Source organism: Gossypium hirsutum, chromosome D09 (genome assembly GCF_007990345.1).
Source record: "Gossypium hirsutum isolate 1008001.06 chromosome D09, Gossypium_hirsutum_v2.1, whole genome shotgun sequence".
Lineage (NCBI taxonomy): Eukaryota > Viridiplantae > Streptophyta > Magnoliopsida > Malvales > Malvaceae > Gossypium > Gossypium hirsutum.
The window spans coordinates 51,762,232-51,784,591 of NC_053445.1; the positions used below are offsets into that span (position 1 = coordinate 51,762,232).

General features: G+C 33.0%; 4 protein-coding genes across 8 annotated transcripts; 3 read left to right on the forward strand and 1 right to left on the reverse strand.

Moving 5' to 3' along the window:
* Positions 1-3,678: 3,678 nt before the first annotated feature.
* Positions 3,679-5,674, forward strand: LOC107928432 (40S ribosomal protein S24-1). Its single transcript, XM_016859669.2, has 6 exons — positions 3,679-3,846; positions 3,945-4,020; positions 4,200-4,241; positions 4,322-4,492; positions 5,234-5,320; positions 5,401-5,674. Exons 2-6 carry the CDS (start codon positions 3,949-3,951, stop codon positions 5,431-5,433), a joined length of 405 nt encoding a protein of 134 aa, XP_016715158.2. The 5' UTR covers positions 3,679-3,846; positions 3,945-3,948; the 3' UTR covers positions 5,434-5,674.
* Positions 5,675-6,479: 805 nt separating this feature from the next.
* On the reverse strand, positions 6,480-7,889 carry LOC121221025 (F-box protein At2g26160). The gene is made up of 2 exons (XM_041101348.1): positions 7,808-7,889; positions 6,480-7,723 (listed from the first exon to the last, which is right to left on the reverse strand). Exons 1-2 carry the CDS (start codon positions 7,815-7,817, stop codon positions 6,576-6,578), a joined length of 1,158 nt encoding a protein of 385 aa, XP_040957282.1. The 5' UTR covers positions 7,818-7,889; the 3' UTR covers positions 6,480-6,575.
* Positions 7,890-8,861: 972 nt separating this feature from the next.
* Positions 8,862-16,589, forward strand: LOC107928524 (uncharacterized). 3 transcript variants are annotated; one of them, XM_041101349.1, is made up of 10 exons: positions 8,862-9,146; positions 9,255-11,602; positions 12,615-12,744; positions 12,851-12,939; positions 13,811-14,049; positions 14,547-14,633; positions 14,855-14,954; positions 15,057-15,270; positions 15,354-15,665; positions 15,741-16,589. In XM_041101349.1, the coding sequence occupies exons 2-10, from the start codon at positions 9,368-9,370 to the stop codon at positions 15,971-15,973; spliced, it is 3,639 nt and encodes a 1,212-aa protein (XP_040957283.1). In that variant the 5' UTR covers positions 8,862-9,146; positions 9,255-9,367; the 3' UTR covers positions 15,974-16,589. The 3 variants fall into 3 exon arrangements, with proteins under 3 accessions (XP_040957283.1, XP_016715260.2, XP_040957284.1); XM_016859771.2 differs by having other exon boundaries at positions 15,354-16,589; XM_041101350.1 differs by having other exon boundaries at positions 8,974-11,602.
* A 473-nt stretch (positions 16,590-17,062) lies between these two features.
* On the forward strand, positions 17,063-19,611 carry LOC121221026 (imidazoleglycerol-phosphate dehydratase 1, chloroplastic). Of its 3 annotated transcripts, none has more exons than XM_041101352.1 (8): positions 17,063-17,393; positions 17,485-17,606; positions 17,705-17,809; positions 17,979-18,071; positions 18,362-18,436; positions 18,627-18,689; positions 18,869-18,978; positions 19,422-19,611. In XM_041101352.1, the coding sequence occupies exons 1-8, from the start codon at positions 17,162-17,164 to the stop codon at positions 19,447-19,449; spliced, it is 828 nt and encodes a 275-aa protein (XP_040957286.1). In that variant the 5' UTR covers positions 17,063-17,161; the 3' UTR covers positions 19,450-19,611. The 3 variants fall into 3 exon arrangements, 2 of the variants coding, with proteins under 2 accessions (XP_040957286.1, XP_040957285.1); XR_005918319.1 differs by having other exon boundaries at positions 17,074-17,393; positions 17,473-17,606; positions 18,627-18,685; XM_041101351.1 differs by having other exon boundaries at positions 17,076-17,393; positions 17,473-17,606.
* The last annotated feature ends 2,749 nt before the right edge of the window (positions 19,612-22,360 follow it).

Below are 22,360 nucleotides of genomic sequence, written 5' to 3' on the forward strand. Positions count from 1 at the left end.
ATTAAATGTTAAATTGACAAAAGAGATAAATGCTAAGGGCTAAATTTATCATTATGTCCTTTTTTTAGTGTGAATGAAAGAAGCCTTAAGTAATTAATTGTCACATGTGAAAAAGAAAGCTTTAAGTTAAAATGATAAAATTGAAGGTTTAATCCACGTGATTTTTATTATTTATATTTGTAAAAAGAACGAATTTATTTTAATAATTTTGTAATTGAGCTGATATCCGTTCAAATTAGATCCATGTTAGCTCAAAAGCACAATGAGACATCTTTAAAACACACAAATCAAAATTTAAATATGTTATGGTTACCACCAAGATGTTAAAAAATGTTTTTTAAAATTTTAATGATTTTTTTTTATAATATGTGAAATCTAAATTTTTACGTAGTATAAAATTTGAAGTCGACTGGTTATTTAAAAACACCACGTCACATGCTACGGTTTTATTCAAAACGCCGCTGCACTTTCCTGGAAATTTCCATGTTGGAAGAAATTGATGATAAAGAAAACACGTAGCCACTAACAATTGGTTGTGGACTTATGATTATGTATCTCTAATTTCTTAGATTAATATTATATTTAAATTAACAATAAATAAATGAAGGAAAAGTAGATTATAATATATACAATCCAAAACTTAGTGCCATCATACGATGATTCATGTTTTACATTTTCTTTAATCATAAAAAAAGTGATTGCCCCATTTCCATTAAGAAAATATTAATGGCAAAATAGTACAAGGTCAATGTATCTTTTATTAGTGGTTTATGTGTAAAAAAAGTCTTTAAGGAATACAAAATAAATAAATAATTTTTGTTATTAAATTCCTACTCAATTAAGCACTTATAGTTAAATAATATGATAAATTAAGTCCCTTCGTTAAAGATTTTCGTCATTGATTACGCTGACCGTTAAAATAAATTGGCGGACTAATTAAATGGTTACACATGACATTCTGATTTAATCTAATATTTTTTTCATAAAAGTATTAAATATCATAAAAATATTATAAAAATAAAAATATTAAATATTAAAAAATATTAAAATTGATACAAATTTATTAAGATTATAAAAACTTATAAATCTTATAGAATGTAAAAAAAATCTAATAAATTATAAAATTTTATGAAATTAATAAAACTTATTTAAAATATTTAAAATTAAAAAAACATATTAGAATTAGAAATTTTTTTAAAAATTATAAAAAAATATTAAAACTGATATAAACTTATAAAATTATTTAAAGAATCATAAAATTTTGAACATGACTAATTAGCCCAAAATCGGTAAGGGTATTTTTTAAATATTTTTATCAAACAAAAATTCCATTATTCAACTATTAGCATATGTTAAAATGAAATATTATAATCAAACTTTTTAGATTCGAACTGGTGATCGAACTGATTAACTTATCGATTTGTCAGTTCAACTAACCCGTCCAATTCAATTAATAAAACATTAAAAATATTGAAATATTAAAAAAAAAGTCCAACCATCTGGTTCCCAAGTCAATCGATCTAATAGTTTTCTTTGGACAAATACCTTTTTTTATTTTGGTCTAATTGGTCCAACTGACTTATCCAGTCTAGTTCAAATTTTTAGGTTTTTATTATCATAATTTTTATAAGCTTATATCAATTAATTTTTTTTATAATTTTATGATGTCATAGAATTTTAATACGTTTTTATAAAATTTTAAACATAATTTACTAATTTTATAACTTTTTTATAATCTATTAGATTTTTATATTTTTATAATATTTATATAATATTTTATAAGTTTTTATAAGTTTATATCAATTTTTATTTTTAATCTTTAATAATTTTTTATAAATCTTCCAATTTTTTTAATTTTATGGGAAAAAACATTATATTAAACTAGAAGCTAGCACGTGTCACTATTTGATTGACTTATCAATTCTTTTTAACAATTAACATGGTCAATGACAAAAAATGTTAATAGAGAAACTTAGATGATTATTTTAACTAACAACATAAGCTTAATTTGAGTACAAATTTATTATAACAACTTAATTTAATTCTTTTACATTTTCTTAAAAGTACAATAGATGGGTGAAATTATAAAGCACACGATAGCGAGAAGAGGCTGAGGTGTTTATATTTAAATTTGGTAATTTTTAGTCTTATATTTTCAAAAATTTTAATTTTGACCTATTCGTCAAGTTTTATTATTTTTTAAATTTTAATTTAAATATATTATTATATATGTAATTTTATGTCAGTTTATTATTTTCCACATATTATTCTAAAACAAAACTAATTAATAAATTTAATGACTATCATTTGCGTTGATAATAAAATTTCGACTTTCGAAAAGTATAAAAACTAAAAATGATCAAATCAGAGAAAATAAACTAAATCTACAAGTTTACAAATAGTACCACAGGACCACTAACAGAATTTAACTAAACATATTTAACTACTACGATTTGATCAAGATTGAAAATTTAAATTTTAAAAAATATAAAGACTAAAATTAACCAAATTAAAGTACAAACCCTAAATCCGCAACTTACACAAAATAGATGGACTAATAGCAATATTTAGCCTTTTCATTTTATGTCTTTATTCCATTTGATAAATAAAATGAATTTAGATCTATCAAATTTTATCGTTTTTCTTGCTTAGATACTCAAAGTGTGTTTTTCTTTTCAAATGAAATATCTAATTATAAATTCCGTTTCTTTTTATACAATTTTAAGTAAAATGAGACAAAATCGATAACTTAAATATAACTTTTGACAAGAAAAAACTGAAGTATTTGAGTAGAAAAGTTAGTATAGTTTGAAAGTTGATATTATTGTTAAGCCAGAATAAAATGGGTTAATATGCAAATTTACCACTATGTTTTAGATAAAAATTAAAAATTGTCACTATATTTTACTTTTGTTAATTCTTGCCATTCTACTTTTTGAACTAAAGGTAAATTCACGATTCAACTTCAACTCAATATTGAAATTCACCACCTCACTTTTCTTTGTTTGAATTTTAAAACTAAAGGATGGTTTTATTATTATTATTATTAGAATTTACTGTTTAATTCAAATTCAAATTAACTTGAAGTTAAATTTAACAAAAATAATTAAAATATTTTATTTAAATAAATAAAATAATTAATTAACATGACATTCATCAAATTTAGTCTCTGTATTTTTTGAATTAGTTAATTTTAACTTCTATACTTTTCAAAAATTGAAATTTTAGTCACAACCCAAATAGTAGTAGTTAAATTCAATGATTAGTCTTATACTATGCGTACAATTGTAGACGTAGTCAATATTCTCCAACTGGATCATTCTCAGTCCTTCTACTTTTCAATATTTGAAATTTCAATTTTTGTGCAAATGATAGTTGTCAATTTATTAACTGGATTTAAGTGAGTAATATATGAAAATAACAAGCTAAAAATGCATTTTACATATGATAATATATTTGTCCAATCATATTTTGAAAATAGCAGAACCCAACTTAACAAATTTAACGGTTGTTGTTTAATGAGGACTGAAATTTTTAAAAATTAAAAAGTATTGAGACTAAAAATCACCAAAATAAAGTGCAACGGCTAAATCCAAAACTTTTGTAAAGTACAGGGACTAATATCAGAATTTAACCTAAAATTTCGTACAAGGACAATCCAAACTGTAGGATACAATTATCCTATCAACCAAACACAACCTAAAAAATACATCCCCTTTATCTACCCAAAACCCTAGTCAATATTCTTCTTCATTTCAGCTTCAGCGCCGGCGCCTTCCACTACCCCCCCCCCAAGCGGAGCGGCGCTCAAAGAGTATCAGCACCTTCAAAGAAACCACAACTCAAGTAAGCCCTTAGTGCTCTTCTCCTTTTAATAAACTATTATATGCGTATATAACTACGTGTAGTAATGTCTGGCTCTGTTTACTTTTTTGTGCATGCAGAGCAATGGCGGACAAGGCTGTTACCATAAGAACTCGGAAGTTCATGACCAACAGGCTCCTTTCAAGGAAGCAATTCGTGGGTTATTTTTTTTTATTTTATTTCATTATGACAAGTTCTAGCTTTCATTCGTTTTTTTTTCTCTTTCTTAGATTGCTTTATATTGTTTGTTTACTGAGAAATGTAGGAAGAGATTTGACTAAATGGGGTTTCGGTAAAAACTTGAAAGCTATCTTTTTTTTTTTTTTTTGCCACAGATCATAGATGTTCTTCATCCTGGAAGACCAAATGTTTCAAAGGTATTTTAATAAGTTATTTCTGTTTTTAAGGTTCGAAGTTTATTTGTGTTTAACTAGCTTAAGTATGAACTGGAACGTAGGCTGAGTTGAAGGAGAAATTGGCTAGGATGTATGAAGTAAAAGACCAAAATTCCATTTTTGTATTCAAGTTCCGTACTCACTTTGGAGGAGGGAAGTCAACTGGTTTTGGGCTTATTTATGACTCAGTTGAGAATGCAAAGAAGTATGAGCCTAAGTACCGCTTGATCAGGGTAAAATCACTGCCTGTTTTCAAAGTTTAAGCATTATCAGTTAGATTAATGACCATTTATTATTCATTTGAAGTTCTTTATACTTACTGTGGCATTTGATTTGTCTAGTTGAACAATTACTTGGTATTATTTAGGTCTTCAAAAGTTCAAGTTTATGTATCGCATTTAATTGGAAACACTGCATTTGTTTTAGAACTTCTTCGATTTGGTACCCTTAGTTTTAGATTATTCTTTTCAATTCAAAAGATTCAGATTCTTAGTAGTTTGATGGATGACATGAACTTACTCCATAAGTGTGGTTCATTCTTTCATATACATCTTAGAATATGAGTAATGTATGTTGGGAAGCAATAATTTGCTTATCATGAATAACTTTGCTAGAGATAAGGTGCCAAGAATTCATGATAGATGGCATGGCATCACTATGCTATTGGATTTTGGTTATTTTGGCTTATTGCTTGAGTCTAGTTGTTATCTCATGGATTGATAGTTATACTTTCAGTCAAGTTCGTAGTGTAGAAATAAGTTAAGAGAAGTCATTAAAACAAGCTGAATTTCCTATATCATTGGGGTCTTTACCTTTGTATAAAGAATGCTCCTTTGTTTCAGAAGGGAATGCAATGCATGCAACCTTTCTCTCTTTACCTCCATTCCCTTCTTGCTTACACAAGTTGAGTGCATGTGCTAATGCACATACACAGTTTGTGCATTGATTCTGAAGTTCTTTTCTTCCAATGATAGAACGGACTTGATACCAAGGTTGAAAAGTCTAGAAAGCAGATGAAGGAAAGGAAAAACAGGGCTAAAAAAGTCAGAGGTGTTAAAAAGGTAATTGAGGTGTTTGTTTTTTCAACTGTTCTTTCTTGAATTTATTTTGTCTATTATTTGTGACTTTTCCCACATTGCAGACCAAGGCTGGAGAGGCTGCCAAGAAGAAGTGAGATCCCCATAGATATGAACTAAGTTTCATGCAGCAATACAATCAAGCCCCTACTTATTTACCTCCATTTATATTGTTTGCCATTGAACTTCAAACGTGTAATGCTGAGTTCATTCTTCTTTTGAATATCCATTTGGATTTTTGTATTATGGACCTACTTTACCTGTTCCTGTGGAGATTTTAACTTGAAATGAATTTTTGGGGTTGGAAATTGAAATCTGAATCAGTACCATGTTATGTTACCTAATGCTTTGAAAATTGCTTTTACCAATTATTGGTCCTTCTTTTTCTTTGAAAGAAATATTAAAAATTAAGGTGATGTTAGAATTATGTGTATGGTTGTTTTTATCTTTTGTAAAAGAATTGTTTTTAATTGATAACCAAATGTAATTAAGTAATTTTTAAAAAAATTGTATTGGACACTTTATAAAAGATATTTCTTCTTGAAAATGTTTCATTAATGTTGGTGTTATAGTGCATTAACACAATCTCAATTCTTACATAAATAATTGTTCTAACATAAAGATTTAGTATAAATTTAAATATGAAATTAATAAAATTAATAAAAATATTTTTTTCAAAATAAGTAAAAATTATTTTTCCTTTGGATGAAAATAAATCATATGATTAAAAATTAGAGCAAAATTAATTTATCCCTTCAAATGGGGCTTTCTATTTGGTTTTTATCCTCAGAAGATAATTTTGGAATATTAATTTAGGCATAATTTTGCTAATTTAACCCTTATTCCATTTTTTGGAGTTAAATTTGACATTCAACTTTTAAAAAATTATACAACAGCTTACAAGATAATTTACTTGTGCTCCATGCTAATTTTTTTTATGAATTTTTTATTTTTATTTTTAATTTTTATAAATTTTGATATTATGTTAGTATGATATGCACATGAACTGTTATGCATGTTGTCATGCCAACAACATTAAAAATTAATATTTTAGTCGTAATTTTCATTAGAAAAAGTGATTTAACTATTTTTTGAAAGGTTAAAAGGCTAAATTTAGCTTAAAAAAGAATAATTGTCAAATTAATAAAAAATATAAATACTGAAACCTAAAATAATAAAGAGTTGGTGAGTTTGAATGTAGAATTACATGTAAAAGAATAATAGATGTTATAATAGTGTATCAGGCAGGCTTATAAACTACGAAAGAGGGAACAATCCCAAGTTTTGCTGTATCAGCCAACCACACATCATCCTTGGCGGTGTCATAAGGAGTAAAGCTTCTAGTCTCCATATTATATACACCCACATTTTTGGTACTCTTCAATGCCTGCGAACCATTTGTAGCCATTGATGCATATAAAAAGGCCTCGTAGTCATCTATTAAGTATATGCAATTTGGTTGACATCCACAAAAATCGGATGCCACCACAGATAATGAGCTGCTGTCACCCACAAACAAAGCACAGTCTTCTATGCTTTTCATCTCCCTCCATTCCCATTCTTCTGAATCTAATTTCAGATTCCAAACTCCGACTCCTTTTGTGTAATTATATCCCCCATGCCAATACCACCTCTTTATTATTTCAACCAGCAATAGTTCCCCTGAAGGTGACTCCACAAGATATTTTGTTTCGAAATTTTCTAGCTCTGCCCTGTGATTTATAGTCAAATATTTGGAAAACGATCCATCAACCTCGTTGAAATAAATAACTTCACCCTTATAATCAACTGCACAAAAGTTATCCCGGTAGTATATAAGATCATGAAGTACGCCCCAATTATGGTTAATGTAAGTCCATTTTTTTTCTTTGCTTGGTTTAATATATGCTACATGATTATCGTAGCCAAATATGACCATGACCATGTAATCGTCGGGGCTTGATGTTGGATTAGCAGAAAGTACAACCTTGCGAAGGTGATCAAAATTACCATATGGTGGATCCAACGGTGGAAGAGTAATGTAAGCATTTGGATCACAACCAATTTGTTTTCCGGGGATCAAACACAGTGGGTTGAGTAAACGAACAATTAAATCGTCGTCCACGGTGACTAACCATCCGTTGGAAGAGCCGACAAATCGGTCAACAGATGGTACTTGAAATGGCAAGGGAAGAAGCTTGTTGTCTTTGATGCTATATAGGTTCCAAACATCATGGGCATTGAGAGGGACAATGAGCATGGGATGCTTTAGGGACAACAAGTAGTTGATGTTCTCCGTCGCAACATCGTGCCATGCCGTGCATGTTGCACCGAATCGGAAATAGTCCGACACCGAATCCAACCTTTGTAATATCAAATCAACAAGCTCATTAGGTAGTCCTGCCCAATCTGTAAGTAACAAAACCAAACATTATTCAAGTTACAAAGTTGCTTCTTTAAAATAATTAATAGTTTAAGAATACAATAACTCACCTGAATTCATGCTTATCTACTTTAATGAAAACTACGATAATATATGCTTTTCGCCGTAGAGAGAATTTAGTTTCGTGAGATAGCAGCTCAAGTTCTTAATTATGAGTTAATACATATGCATATATATAAGTTGGAAAGAAGCGTAATTAGATCCAAACTTCAAATCTTTGTTCAATTAGGATTCATTTACGTTATTGAATTAGGATTTACTAAAACCTAATTTGAATTTATAAAATATTATATGAAATCCAACGAAAATCCTTACACAAATCTGATTTCATTAGAACAAAATTGACTAGACTAATATTACATATATAATAAAATTAAATATAATAATATAATATAATTGTTTAAATTTAATTTTTAATAAAAGTCTAAAATATTAAACTAAAAGTAATATATATTTTAAAAAATAATATAGACAAGTTTAAAACATGTTTGAATTAGTTATTTATAAATATAAAAGAATTTGTGTAATATTTAGTTAAATGATTATAATTATTTATTTTAATAAGGGCTGATATTATCCTAAACTATAATGTAATCTTGAAAAGGAAAATCAACCTCAGAAATCAAGTGTCGATAATAATAAAATTAACAATTAATTTAATATTTTTGAGTTACAATCTCAATGGTAATCATAATATATATAAATTATTGAAAATTTAAATATAATATTTATAATAAAACTCGAAAAAATTAAAGTTCTAAACATAGAGAAAGTGCAGTAATCATTTCTTGTTTAACTTAAATCCACAGCAAGATCTCCCACCCGCTATTTCCACGCGCTTATCCTCACGTTCGGAAGTCACTCCCCTCGCTAATCATTCTATTTAATTTTGAAGAATTAAAGAAGTAAAAAAGCCGATTAGAAAAAAAAGCGAGTCAAACGGTAAAAACAACCACCAAGGAACCAGGGCTAATGAGAGATTGCCACGTAAACAAGCGACAATGAAAATCGTGGGCCAGGCCTGACGTGCAAGATCCAAACGATGTCGTTTCGTCCTGCTCCCGGCTTTGTAACAGCAAGATTTGGAGGGAAAAACGATAACGACAGATTAATTAATCAATCAACCAAAAGGAAATGCGTAAGAAAGAAATAAATAAAAACTAATATTAATTAATTAATTAATTTCACAAATAAAAATTGCTTTGCTTTGCTTTGTTTTTGTTTTTTTTTTCAATTTTATATATACAACGCCGAAATTTCTCTCTCTCCTTCTCTCTCTTCCTCTTCGTTTCTCTCTCTTTTTCTCCTGTCGCTTTTTCGCCGGAAAATTGCGTCAGCGATCGCCGGTGAATCGCCGTCCTTAAAGAAAACGTTTTTATCTACAGCAAGGTATCATTTTTGTTCCAAGCTATTATCTCGTTTAAAAAATCTGAAATTTGTTTCTTTTTTAAAATTCATTTTGGTTTTCTGTTTCTTTGTCCTGGGAATTCTTTATAGATCTGGCGGATGGGAGGGATTTAGTTTTGTTATGTTGATTTTACGGATATTGTTTTGAATTTGTGATGAATTTGTGGGAAAGGATAGGAATTTAGGGTTCTGTTTTTATTTTGATGGAAGAGCGGATGAGATCTGGTGAGCATTCTGGGATTATGGTAAAGAATAGGAGCCAATCAGGATGTTTGATTGTAAGGAAGAAAGGTGATGGTTTGGGTCGGGGCGGTTCTGTGGGGACCCGAAAGGTTTATAAATCTAAAAAGGAGAAGAAGAGGCCTAGGATGATTATGAGTGATTCGGGTTCTAGTGATGAACTAGTGATGCCACCTCGAAGGAGGGCTGGGCCGAAATCTCCTCAATTTTGTAATGGTTTAGCTGTTTATGAAGAAAGTGAAATTGGTAGGAAGAGGAATAGAGAGGAGAAAATAAGGCTTAGTGAGGATGGTTTTATTGGGAGGAATGGGGAGGATTTGAGTGAGAGTGAGAGTGAGAGTAAGAGGAATAGATTAGATGTGTTTGACTTTGATGAGTATGACAGACTTGAAGAGGAGATGATTATGAGGAGGAACCGATTTAATTATGGTGTAGAAGAGATCGGAGATAGGAGATTGTTTGGTTCAATGCCTGCAGTTGCTCGGAGGAGTATTGAGAGAGAATGTGAGAGTGGTCCGAGCAATAATGCCTTTCTTGAGAAGAAGAAGAAGAAGAAGAAGAAGAAAAATGATTTGTACTTTGATAAGAGTGATGGGATGAGCTGGGGTGATCATGATGATATTAGGAACAAGTTTAGGAAGGATAGGGATGGTGGTCGGGTGAATTACCCCTTGTTGAGGGAGAGGTATATGGCTGATTCAGATGAAGCTATCAGGGTTCAAGGAAAAAATGGTGTTTTGAAGGTAATTGTGAACAAGAAAAAGAAGGTGGGTGAACCTCTGAAGAATTTTGATCGCTTGGAAGCTGAGGAAGCCCGCAGTGGTTCAAGGATTGGTGATACAGTTAGGATGAACTTGCATGTTCATCCGTCCTTGTACTCTGAGTTGAAAGTTCTTGAGGAACCTGTTTCACTTGCTAGGAAAGAGAAAAAGAAAATGAATTTACTAAAGACACCGGCAACTGGGAAGAATAAGGTTTCTGAATGGGATTCAGATGATAACAATACATCTCTGCAGCTAGGATCAAAGAATATGGAAGCTTCTAACTCAAAAAAGAGGGTAAGTAGAAAAGAGGAAAAAACACAAATAGAGTCGCTTCTGCCTACCAGAAACAAAGAAGGAAAAATTAGGCGAGGATGTGGCACAGAGAAACAGAAATTACGTGAACGAATAAGGGGGATGCTCCAGGAAGCAGGCTGGACAATAGATTATAGACCAAGGAGAAACAGGGACTACTTGGATGCGGTGTACATCAATCCTGCTGGAACTGCCTACTGGTCCATCATCAAGGCATATGATGCACTTCTAAAGCAGCTAGATGAGGAAGACGAGGGCAAACCTGGTGGAGATACTTCTGCATTTACCCCATTATCAGATGAAGTACTCAACCAATTAACCAGGAAAACACGAAAGAAGATGGAAAGGGAAATGAAAAAGAAGCAAAGATATGACAGTGAGAGTGAGAATGCACAAGAAGCTGTTGCTCGAAAATCTTCAAGTACCAGGCATGAAGATGAGAGTATGGATAGTGCGATTCATGAAGAGAAACTAAGTTCCTTCTTTAAACCTGGTAAGTCATCCAAAAATGGTGCCTTAAGTGCAACCACAAAAGGTCAAAGTTCTCTTCATGTGCCTGATAGCTATGAAAACCCATCCTCTACATCCAATTCTCATCTTATTCGTGGAAGAAAAAGTAGAAAACTTGGCAGATGCACATTGTTGGTACGTGGTTCCAATGCGGGTCTGAGTTCAGAGGGGGATGACTTTGTTCCATATTCTGGGAAAAGAACACTGCTTTCCTCACTAATTGATTCTGGAGAAGTGGAGTTGAGCCAAAAGGTGCAGTATATGAACCGTAGGAGAACAAAAGTTTTGCTAGAGGGATGGATCGCTAGGGATGGTATCCATTGTGGTTGTTGTAGTAAAATCCTCACAGTTTCAAAATTTGAGATTCATGCTGGAAGCAAATTGCGCCAGCCATTTCAGAATATATACTTGGGCTCTGGTGTTTCTCTCCTCCAGTGCCAAGTAGATGCCTGGAACAGACAAGAGGAGTCTGAGCAGATTGGTTTCCATTCTGTTGACGTTGATGGTGATGAACCCAATGATGATACTTGTGGCATTTGTGGAGATGGTGGGGATCTAATCTGTTGCGACAGTTGCCCCTCAACATTTCATCAGAGCTGCTTAAATATAGAGGTATTTCTGCATTGTTTGTGCATCTGCTATACAGTGTTTTAATTTACAAATGGCGGTTGTTCCTTTGTTTTTAATTTTTCCTAGAAGTTTTACTTGTAAGCTTCTGGGTCAATGCGTGCTTTGGAGTTGAAGAGATTTTTGTGAGTGTTGAATATAGGGGATACATGAGGCCAGGGGCAACAGAACTCCAGTTCAAGGATCTTGGGCACTCAAGTTTAAGTGGACAAATTATTCATTTTCTCCATCCCTCCCCCCTCCCTGGCCCATCTCCAACTCTCTTCTTGCTCCCTCTTGAGAAACAGCGGCTGTGTTACTTGAATAGAGTCAATTACTCAAGTTAGATCTAGTATCCTGGTGTTAATACAATTTCTTCCTTTAAATATAATTGTTACATTCATTTTTAAGGTTTTAGTTACTGAGCTTATGGTTAGGGTCCTAAATATTTTTAGTGTCAAACAAAATTTAAGGATATTCTTAAACTTCCTTTGATTGACATTGGACATGTAATTTTAGGCGGACACATGAAGGCTTGTCTTTTTTCCTTTTCTTTTTTTTTTTAACTTTAGAAGCTCACCTTTTCTTGAATTTTTTTCTGGCTGACTGTTATTAAGACGTTCCTGAGTTGATATCAGCAATGTTTTGGTTCTTATGCTAGAAATGCTTGTCAGTGGCTTAATGCTGTTCCCAGAAATGATTGTGCTGTTAAAACATAGTTGTAATGTTGTATACATAACTTGTTTTTATCCTATTATTTAAAAAGCGTTGGCTTTTAGTTGTTTTCCAAAAAATGAAGTGAAAAATGACTTCTCCTGCTCATATTATTTGCTTCTTTTTTCTTTTTTTTGAATCAGTTCTCCTAGTAGAAAGCTTGCTCTTTTGGACCTTTTGTGCTTGTTGACTGATACTGTTTAGTAGTTGTCTCAAACTTAGCTTCTTCATGTTAACTTATACTGCTTAGCAATTGAATACAAACTTAGCTTAACTTGCTTTTTATACACATACACTTGTGCAGTTTTTACCAGCGGGTGATTGGCACTGTCCAAATTGCACATGCAAATTTTGTGGTAATGGCAGTGACATTGCTCAAGAGGATAATTTAATTGATTATGCAATTCTCTCTTGCAGCCTGTGCGAGAAAAAATGTACTGTTTTCTTTTTTTTGTTTTTCTCAACTCTTGAAGTTTCAAGTTTCTTCATGGTTTACTCAATTTCTTTTCAGTAATGTTTTGATCATTTGCACTATTGCAGACCACAAATCATGCATGGAATTGACAGAGGAGCATCATATTGATTCCAACAGTTTAGTTCTTCCTTTTTGTGGGCAGACATGCCGAGAGGTAATATGCTTTTCTTCTGTTGGCATTGTGATGCTGAATATTTTGTTTACAAGTTAAACCAAAAATTAGGGGAAATCTATCAGAGAAGTGAACATGCCCTTTAGAAACCATCTTTAAAAGATGTTAAACCTGTTTTATATCTTGCATTATATTGTAGAGAAGGCAGAATGTTCGTCAGAAAGTATTTTGGTTTTATTCATGACATGATGATATTGACACATTGTTGATATGCTTGTGGCTAACCAAAAATTTTATTATGAACTCTATTGAGGATCAAATGTTCTTTGCATGTTATGTTCACTTTTTCGGTAATATTTTTTAACAGAAACGGTTCGTCTAGGGTTGTAATGTGTTTTCTGGTATTGTATATTATGGCATTTGACATTTGACGTTGGATTTTGTTTTTCTATTTTGCCCCTTAATCTTTTCATGTCTCTGAATCCCTCCTCTGTATTTGGGTATCATTAGTTGTTCTTACAAATGTACAATGTTGGTAAGACAACGATATTCCTGTGTCACTGTAGGTAACTGTAGAGCTGTTGTCATGAAGTGTAGCAATAAATTTTCTATATTTTGTATGCGGTGCTTCGTTTTTGTTATAGTATTATTAAAACAGAAAGGTTGTGTTTCAGGTGTGTAATATATGTTAATCTGGTAGATTTATCTTATGTTATATCATTTGATTAGGAATTTGTTTTCTAGGTTTTTTCACTTACTGATTTGATGCATTCTGAAGGCCTAGTTTCTATCTCCTCTTCTTCTATAGGGTTTGTTCTAGTTTGTGTTGTCTATTTTTTTTTTCTATTATATTATGAAGGGATGTCAGATATGTGAAGGCAAATGTTCAGAAATGTGTTTGTTGTTCCTACAGCTGTTTGAGCATTTACAGAAGTATCTAGGGGTCAAACATGAGCTAGAAGCAGGATTTTCATGGTCTCTTCTTCAAAGAACAAATGCAGATTCTGATACAATTGCCAGGGGACTTCCACAGAGGGTGGAATGCAATTCTAAACTAGCTGTTGCACTGAATGTGATGGATGAATGCTTTTTGCCCATTGTTGACAGGAGGAGTGGGATCAACTTAATCAATAATGTTGTTTATAACTGTGGGTAAGCATTTGATACTGATTTTAAAGTGGTATTTGTTTCATTAGTTTTTTCCTTAATATTGGCATATTGCTAGTAGCTGATTGCACTTGAATTATTTTGTCTTTTAGATTAATTTTTTTTCGTAAGTATGAACATTGTATTATGTGTTTGCATGCAAATTTATGATCCATTTATTGCATTTCTCGTCAGATTATGGATGTACTTCCAGCAAACTGTCTGATAGTTATACTGTGACGGTATCCCGTGTTTTTCTGTATTATAACAATTTAGGATCCTAGGGATAAATCTCATACTTAACTGGTTTTTGAACTGTAGTTTACAGTTTAAAATTACATCGAGTTCTTGTTTCTGTTATGATTTCAGTTAATATTTCTATCCAGTATCACTTTCTGCTTGAATCACATATCGAGTATTCTTCTGTACTCTGTTTGTTTGTATTTTTTGTCTTGCACATCAATTTTCTAACCATTTGCAAATGCTACTTTTTATCTTTAAAGGTCCAACTTCAACCGACTGAACTATAGCGGCTTCCACACTGCTATTCTGGAGAGAGGTGATGAAATAATTTCTGCAGCATCAATCAGGTACACGATTTTTTGGCATGCTATGCTACTCTTTTCTCTCCTTGCAGCTATTTATCTTTGGTTGGGTGGATAAACATGGTGAGGACCAGGACCGCCTAACATGACATAAGACCCCGACTCCTGGAGTAGATATTATAGGTTCAGTGGGTTTTGATGCAAACATCTTGGTTATATCCTTCATATAAATGCTTACCAATTTGATGTCTTATTGGCCTGTTTAGGTTCCATGGAACTAAGCTAGCAGAGATGCCATTCATTGGCACTCGCCATATATATAGGCGCCAGGGAATGTGTCGTCGTCTTTTCTCAGCTATTGAGATGGTAAGCTGTGAGGAGTACTTTATATAACGTATTATATTTCTGTATTATTTATTTCTTATTATCCTTTAGCTTAAATTTGTCGTCATCTTTTCGTGTTTGAAGGCTCTCTGCTCTCTCAGGGTTGAGAAACTAGTCATTCCTGCAATTGCTGAACTTACACATACATGGACTTCAGTTTTTGGTTTCAGTCCTATAGAGGAATCACTCAAGCAAGATATGAGATCCATGAATATGCTGGTTTTCCCTGGTATAGATATGCTGCAGAAGCTACTTCTGGAGCAAGGAAACACGAAAACAAGCTTGACTGCTGCTACAGGTTTTTAGTTAATGCAACCGTTGCCATTGTTTTAAGTTATGTTTATTCATTGCTCTTTAACTTGTCAAATTTTGTTCATGTAGGTAAGAAGCAAACTGAATCAGGATCTACGGAATGTATCACACCTGAGGTGGCTAACAAATTTAAACCCGGTTCCTTGTTTGGGCATGATACTGAATCTGCAGCTGCAGATTCAGATTCCCAGTGTCCGAATGTTTCTATCAATGATACTTGTGGGACTAGTGGTTCCTTGGACGCATCAGTCGAACCTAATGAATCTGCGATGAACAGTATACCTGATGTTAACCCTAGCTCAATCCACGATGCCAACGAGACAGAAATTAAGGCAGGATTGGATTCTCCAGCAGAAAATAATACTCAGTCTTGTATGGAGGGTATGGATGATACAAGCATACTTGTTATTGAAACTCAAGTCACAACCTCTGATAACGGAACTGATTCACTGTCAGGGGACAAGGCAACTGAGTCTGCTTCGGAGGACAAAAACCATGCGACCTCCTCTACAGACGATAGTGCAGTAGACATGGGAAATCAAGCAGTATTAGACTCTCCAATCCCAAAAACTACTCCATCCTGTGAAGAGGTGGATACGGATGCAGCTGCCCTAGCTTCTACTTCTGATGTCAAAACTGAGCTCATGGTTGATGAGACTATTTGTACCAATTCTGAATCAGGGGAATAATCTCTCTTCTTGTTTTATGATGAAAGTCGTGACGCTCAATAGAGAGACGGAAAAGAAGATAGAATTAGATCCTTTTCCTGATGAAGATGACATTCAATCTTCAAAATGAAGTGAGAACAGTAATGTTCATCCGGTCGATAACGTAGCTGTTTCTGATGAACTCGAAGTCCGAGTTTGAGTTGAGAAAACCACCACGCTTGCTGATGATACCGAGCAGAGTCTGCTTCCCCTGAGAAAATCATTAATCTCTGGTGCAAGTACACCCCAAGTTCTGATCCATCAGGTATGGAAAATAAATCAGCATTGGGTCTCTGGCAATCAAGATGAGCGTGATGTGTGTAATTTGTTTTTATAATGGGGGCAGCTCAGCCCCCCACTGAAAATCATTTTTAACTTTTGGGGTCTAAAATGTAATTTCCACAAGTTTTAGAAAATAATTTTAACTTTTTTTTTCTCCCACAAATTTTAAGACTTTTTGAAAATTCTGTCACGGGAGGTAATGGGTTTAAAGGTGCCAAGACTTTGATTTGTTGGAATGTCTTCTTTCATTTACTTTGTGTTACATAAACTATAGAATTGTTTCAACTCATTCAATTAATAAGTTTAATTTAATTAATTATTATTGGCTAATAATTTTATATTAAAACTAATTAATTCACTCTCTTAATAGCTCGATAACTACTTAACCAACTTTATCTGAATTGTTTGATTTAGGTTATTTTTATTTATTACTCCATTTAACTATTACAATCATTTATCTTCAATTTGATTCAATATAAAATCAAATAATCCTTCCATAAATTATATTAATATTAAAATGTGTATCTTTTTAGTTTTTATTTTTTTGGAATTCAATCTCTCTATTTTTTTAGATTTTAAAATTCAAGTTCAATGCTCATCATAACATTTTTTTAATTACATGAATGAGTATTTCTTTTAAATGTCACAAAGAATTAATAAAAAAATTAACAATGTCATGCAAATTTTAAAATTTAAAAAGTAAATTACTAAATTTAAAAATATATATAAGAATTAAATTCTAAAAATTTTAAATATTTTAACCTAAAAACAAATATTAAGTTTTAGTTTGAAAATTCATAATTAACGACGCCGTATCTGTTTTCGCCCTGCCATCCGTCTCTGTTTGTATTTTCTTCCCACTCCCCCTCTCTCTCAGAGCATCCACAAATGGAGCTTTCCATTTCTTCTCGCCTACTCAACACCTCCTCCGCCGCCGCCGCAACTGCGCTACTAAAGTCCAAGTCCAGAGTTCATAATAGACATACCTCAATCCCTCTTCTTCCTCTCAAACACCCATTCTCCCCTCTCACTTTGAAACAAATGAGTAACAATTCCCAGTCAACGCTTTCTTGTTCCTCTCTTCCCCAAAACAACCCATCTTCCCCTTCAACCGCATCAGGTAAATGAAACCCAAATCCAAAATACCATAAAGATCATTGCTTTTAATTTATCTCATCATTTTTTATTAAATCTCTTGGGGAGTGGATTAGGTCGGATTGGAGAAGTGAAAAGGGTAACGAAAGAGACGAATGTGTGGGTTAAGATAAACTTGGATGGCACCGGAGTTGCTAATTCTAGTACAAGTATTCCCTTTCTCGATCATATGTTGGATGTATGCTTCTTTGTTTTTTCCTATTTTCCCTTTTTTGGATTGAATTTTTTTTCCATGAGCTACTAATTGATTTACTTTCGTGGTTTTTCTAATCTTAGCAATTAGCCTCTCATGGTCTGTTCGATGTGCACGTCAAGGCTACTGGCGATATTCATATTGATGATCATCACACCAATGAAGATGTTGCCCTTGCTCTTGGGACGGTGTGGTTTTTTTTTCCCCCCTGCATTTTACATGAATTTTATTACTGAAATCATCCAGGAAGAATGGACACCATAATTTCTTGCAAGTTTTATGAATATCATATTAGTTTATGTCAGCAGTTCAAGATTTTGATTTGCATTGCTTAGTGAGTTATCTGTCTCCTTTCAGGCATTGCTTCAGTCACTTGGTGATCGTAAAGGGATTAACCGGTTTGGTGATTTTTCAGCTCCTCTCGATGAAGCATTGATACATGTTTCACTGGTATGACATTGTATTGCATGGTTATTTCTTAAGCATGATCTTATGGTACTATTTGAAACTCGAAACTGTTGATTTCTGTTTTGATTCCAATATATTTCCTGATATTAGATGTATAGGTTCAGTGCTTAATCCTAAGGCTTAATCCTTGAATTTTATAATGTGGCATGATAATATGATGGTTCTATGAAATAGTATTGAATTTATGCGAATGTAATTCTTCAGAAAACCATGTTTCATAGTGAATGTTCGAAGTCATAACGATGCTAATTTCTGTATTGTTTTTGTCCTAGGATTTATCTGGCCGACCGCATTTAAGTTATGATTTAAACATTCCCACTGCAAGAGTTGGAACATATGACACTCAGGTAATACCTCATTCTTCATATTCTTCTGGTACAACAATATCTGTTTTGTCTACTACAGGGGAAACTTGTCAATGGGGTTTCATCGTTTTATATTGCTTTCTTAAGCGGGTAGCTTCCGTATTATTGCTTGTTTTCGAAATATATTAATGCTGAATTTCACCGACACATTCTTAAAATCTAATATTCGCAGTTAGTGGAGCATTTTTTCCAGTCATTAGTCAATACCTCTGGCATGACACTACACATAAGGCAGGTAGTAATACGCTCATCCTTAAAGGAACTCTTGTTCCTACTAAATTCATGCTTGTACAAGTTCTTTTTCAGAGCATTAATTGCCCTTTTATAGTACTGCTAAGAAATTTTGCAAGTAATTGAGCCTAAGCACATATGTTAGCTTATCAATCAGCCATATCGTTCTTTTCATATTTACAGCTTGCTGGAAAAAATTCGCATCATATAATCGAGGCAACCTTTAAGGCTTTTGCTAGGGCTCTTAGGCAGGCAACAGAGTATGATCCACGTCGCCTTGGGACTATACCGAGGTTCGGTTCCCTGCTATTCTGATCAACTAAATGCAGATCCTTATACTTATCATACCCTTTCTAAAGTAGATGTCCAGTTTTTTAATAGTTAAGATAGTTATTATGTTGCATTAGTTTTTTGTTGTACTAATCATATAGATTATAGGGGCATATTTGATTGATTTCAAAAGTAAATTTCTTGATTAAATGAGTTCATTGGTTTCAAGGACGAATCCAAAGGGGCATGCAGGGCTTCGTCCCCCTTGGATAAGATGGTGAAATTGTGTTTCTGGACCCTCTTGAAAATTAGCAATTTGATTTTTATCCTGACCCCAACCAAAAAATTCTGGCTTTGCCCCCGCTTGGTTTTCTTTAATTTATTCATAATTTCATAATCATATCCCATTTCATGTTACAAATGTGCTTCCATTATTCTAAAGTTGTGAGCCATTTGCCTTATGCAGCTCAAAAGGAGTTCTATCAAGATCTTGATGTTTTCCTTGGATGTTTATTTTAGTTTGAAGCTTTGGGTATTTGAGAAATTAAGATGTGAGGCTCAAACGTGTTGCTTTGGTTATTTGGTTTCCCTCTTAATATTCCATGAACATGAATTTGTATTAGAAATTACATGATGATGAACTATGCTTTACTTCAGAGTAATTTGCATTGAACCAATGTTATGCTGGGCAGTTTTTTTATATAAACATAATGGTTTTTAAAAGAAAATTACAAAAATACAAGGAAATCGGTATTATTTAGGAAGAGATTTATCACGCAACTTACACATTCAAGGTGCGGTTAAAAAATAAATATTTTTATTAAAAATTCACATGGTTACAATGGCAAAATTAATTGTCTATCATGCTTGGTGTTAAGGTTCTAAGTCTTAGTATAATTAAATTTCTTTATTAATTTGTTGTATAAAAATATGTATATGTGAGGATAATTTAGTGATTTTATGACTGAGTTAATGTTCGTTAATTCCGTAAAATATTTAATATAAGTATAGATAGATTAAGAATCACATAATGAGGGTAAATTATATACGTAAGCATAATTTCACTTAAGTTGATCCCCGGTTGATTCACAATGAAAGATAGATTGATAATTTAAGAACCGCACAACCAGGGTTTTATATATATTTTTCTCTGGAGGGGGGAGGAAGAGTGGGCATTGGGCAAAGATCAGTCGCGCCACAGGAATAGAGGTTTCAAATAAACCACGTCTGACCTCATTAATGGTTCTCTTGTTTGGTCCTTAAATTTTCTATAAGTTCTTTCTCAAGCCCATTGTGGTCGGGTTTAGACGGGCTTAGAAAGCCCATTTCTATTCCAAAAAATAAGAATATTTTATGATTAAGATATATTATTTTAAAATAGTAATTTGTTGTAGTCCGAATGGAAATTGCCTTCAAGGCCTGGTCCACCGGGCCAGCAGTTAGCCCAGGCCTTGTACATATCTAGCTGTAAAGGTATCATCGATGATATACGAGATAACGAGTTCAAGGTAGCATGTTTTAATATTATTATGTTTCTTTTCACATGGTTCACTTGAAATTGGGTGGGTATCTGTCTCTTACTGATAAAATGTTGATCTTTTTCATGCTTAGATCATTCACTCATTGTAGACATTCCATGGTCTGTTTCTTATGCTCAGATTCTTGCATGCTTAGATCATTCGTTGTAAAATTATAAAACCACTAGCAGCATATGGAAACCACCTGCTCTTCTATCCAGGCATTATGAATAAATTTATCTCATTTTCATCTTTCTTAGAACTATGCTTTTCACCTGTCGAAATTCAAGTTCTAGATTGAAATATGTAGGTGGTTGGCTGGATGTGTGCATGCCATTGTGTTACTATTTGGTGCCAACCAGTGAATACCAAATAAGTGAGCCCGTACATGTTTTGGCTTGCACCATGTGAGTGTTTTAACATCTTGTCAGCAGCCATTGTCTGTGCAAAAACCTTTTGAGGGGTCTTATGTTGGGAGTAGAAAACACAGTTACTAGAGTTGTCTACTGCTGAATCTAGAAGATGCTTTCTATGGCTAATATCAACCCTGGTCGAGAAGGTCATCTGGGTATTATAGTGGTCAAATCTGCCGGTGATCAGTCGGGCCTGAAGGATGCTATCAGGTTTGCTGAATGTTTTGAGAACCCCATGGTTAGAAAAGTTGGTCCCATATACAGCCCTTGACACTAGGCAAGGAAGGATATATGATTAGTCTCATGAAGATGAATGAGAGGACCGGAGAGAAAAAAAAGGACCTTTTATGGAACCTTGGAACAGTTGCTGATCCAAATAAGGTTGATTTTGATATGAGGAAGAGGGCTGTGATTGAAAATCAGAGAGTAGTAAATTCTGGCCAACATCGGAAAGTACAACTATTTAATCCCGTGAATAACTGGTCCATAGATTTCTATCAAAAGAAAACTGGTCCGTAGATGTTCCCATTTCATGGTGCTGTAAGGAAATGAGTTTCTGGGTCCAGTTGTTTTAATGGATGACATTATTAGGTGTTAGACTTGAGTTGCCAAAAACATATAGCTTGTTTTATCAAGGTTAAGGTTTTAGATCTTGGACTGTGAACTAGCTGCTGAGTCTGTGGAGATTTTGCAATTTTGCATATATTATGGTGGGATTGTGACCAAAATCCTTTATGACATCTAATCAATTGATGACAGTGGCATGGTTAGCTTTACTACCACATGGCCTTTATACTCTTTTTTTCTTTTTTTCAATTATCATGGTAGACATGATAATTTGCCATGTATTTATGTTGGGACTATGATATTTTTAAAAGTTATTTTTTGTGTATTGTGTTAAAAGAGTGAACAATATGCAAATCAAGAGTTTAAGTTTGTCTTAACTATTGTGTTCTTCCATGAAAGAAGAATGAAGAGCAGGTATGGCTTTGGTTATTGGGTATTGATGCTTAGGATTTTTTTGGATGGCCAAATGGCTAATGGTTTAGGCTGATGATATGATCTCGCTTTGTTTGCATTGTACATAAAATCTATGCTTTGATTATTGTATTCCTATGCCAACTTCCATTCTTTCATTATTTATGAAGTAAATAATGATACTATTTATGTTTATTCCTGTGAATTAGTAGTCCTTTCACCATCATCCAGTCATTGAAATCAACAATGGGTGGTGGTGGTGAATGGATACGGATTTGAGAATCAGCAGTGCCAATGAAAGGGGCAGGGCGGCCTTGAAAATGGGATCCTAGCACTAGTTAAGGGCATGTTGTCAAAAAGCCTAGCCTAGCAACACAAATACTAGCTAGAGTGGATTGGGTAAAAATCTCATATTGGTCCTATACTAAAAGTTAGATTGTAATTTACCCCCTCTACTAAAAAAAAGGGCAAATTAATATTTGTACGGTAGATCAAAT

Excerpts from the sequence above, each read along its gene's own strand:
- LOC107928524 (XM_016859771.2), top strand. The coding sequence starts at position 9,368 with ATGGAAGAGCGGATGAGATCTGGTGAGCATTCTGGGATTATGGTAAAG. Across the intron at positions 12,940-13,810 it reads GTGGGCAGACATGCCGAGAG|CTGTTTGAGCATTTACAGAA; the intron begins GTAATATGCTTT and ends TTGTTCCTACAG. Across the intron at positions 14,050-14,546 it reads AATGTTGTTTATAACTGTGG|GTCCAACTTCAACCGACTGA; the intron begins GTAAGCATTTGA and ends TTATCTTTAAAG.
- LOC107928432 (XM_016859669.2), top strand. The coding sequence starts at position 3,949 with ATGGCGGACAAGGCTGTTACCATAAGAACTCGGAAGTTCATGACCAAC. Across the intron at positions 4,021-4,199 it reads TCCTTTCAAGGAAGCAATTC|ATCATAGATGTTCTTCATCC; the intron begins GTGGGTTATTTT and ends TTTTTGCCACAG. Across the intron at positions 5,321-5,400 it reads AAGTCAGAGGTGTTAAAAAG|ACCAAGGCTGGAGAGGCTGC; the intron begins GTAATTGAGGTG and ends CCCACATTGCAG.
- LOC121221026 (XM_041101351.1), top strand. The coding sequence starts at position 17,162 with ATGGAGCTTTCCATTTCTTCTCGCCTACTCAACACCTCCTCCGCCGCC. Across the intron at positions 17,394-17,472 it reads TTCCCCTTCAACCGCATCAG|GGAGTGGATTAGGTCGGATT; the intron begins GTAAATGAAACC and ends TAAATCTCTTGG. Across the intron at positions 17,607-17,704 it reads TTCTCGATCATATGTTGGAT|CAATTAGCCTCTCATGGTCT; the intron begins GTATGCTTCTTT and ends TTCTAATCTTAG.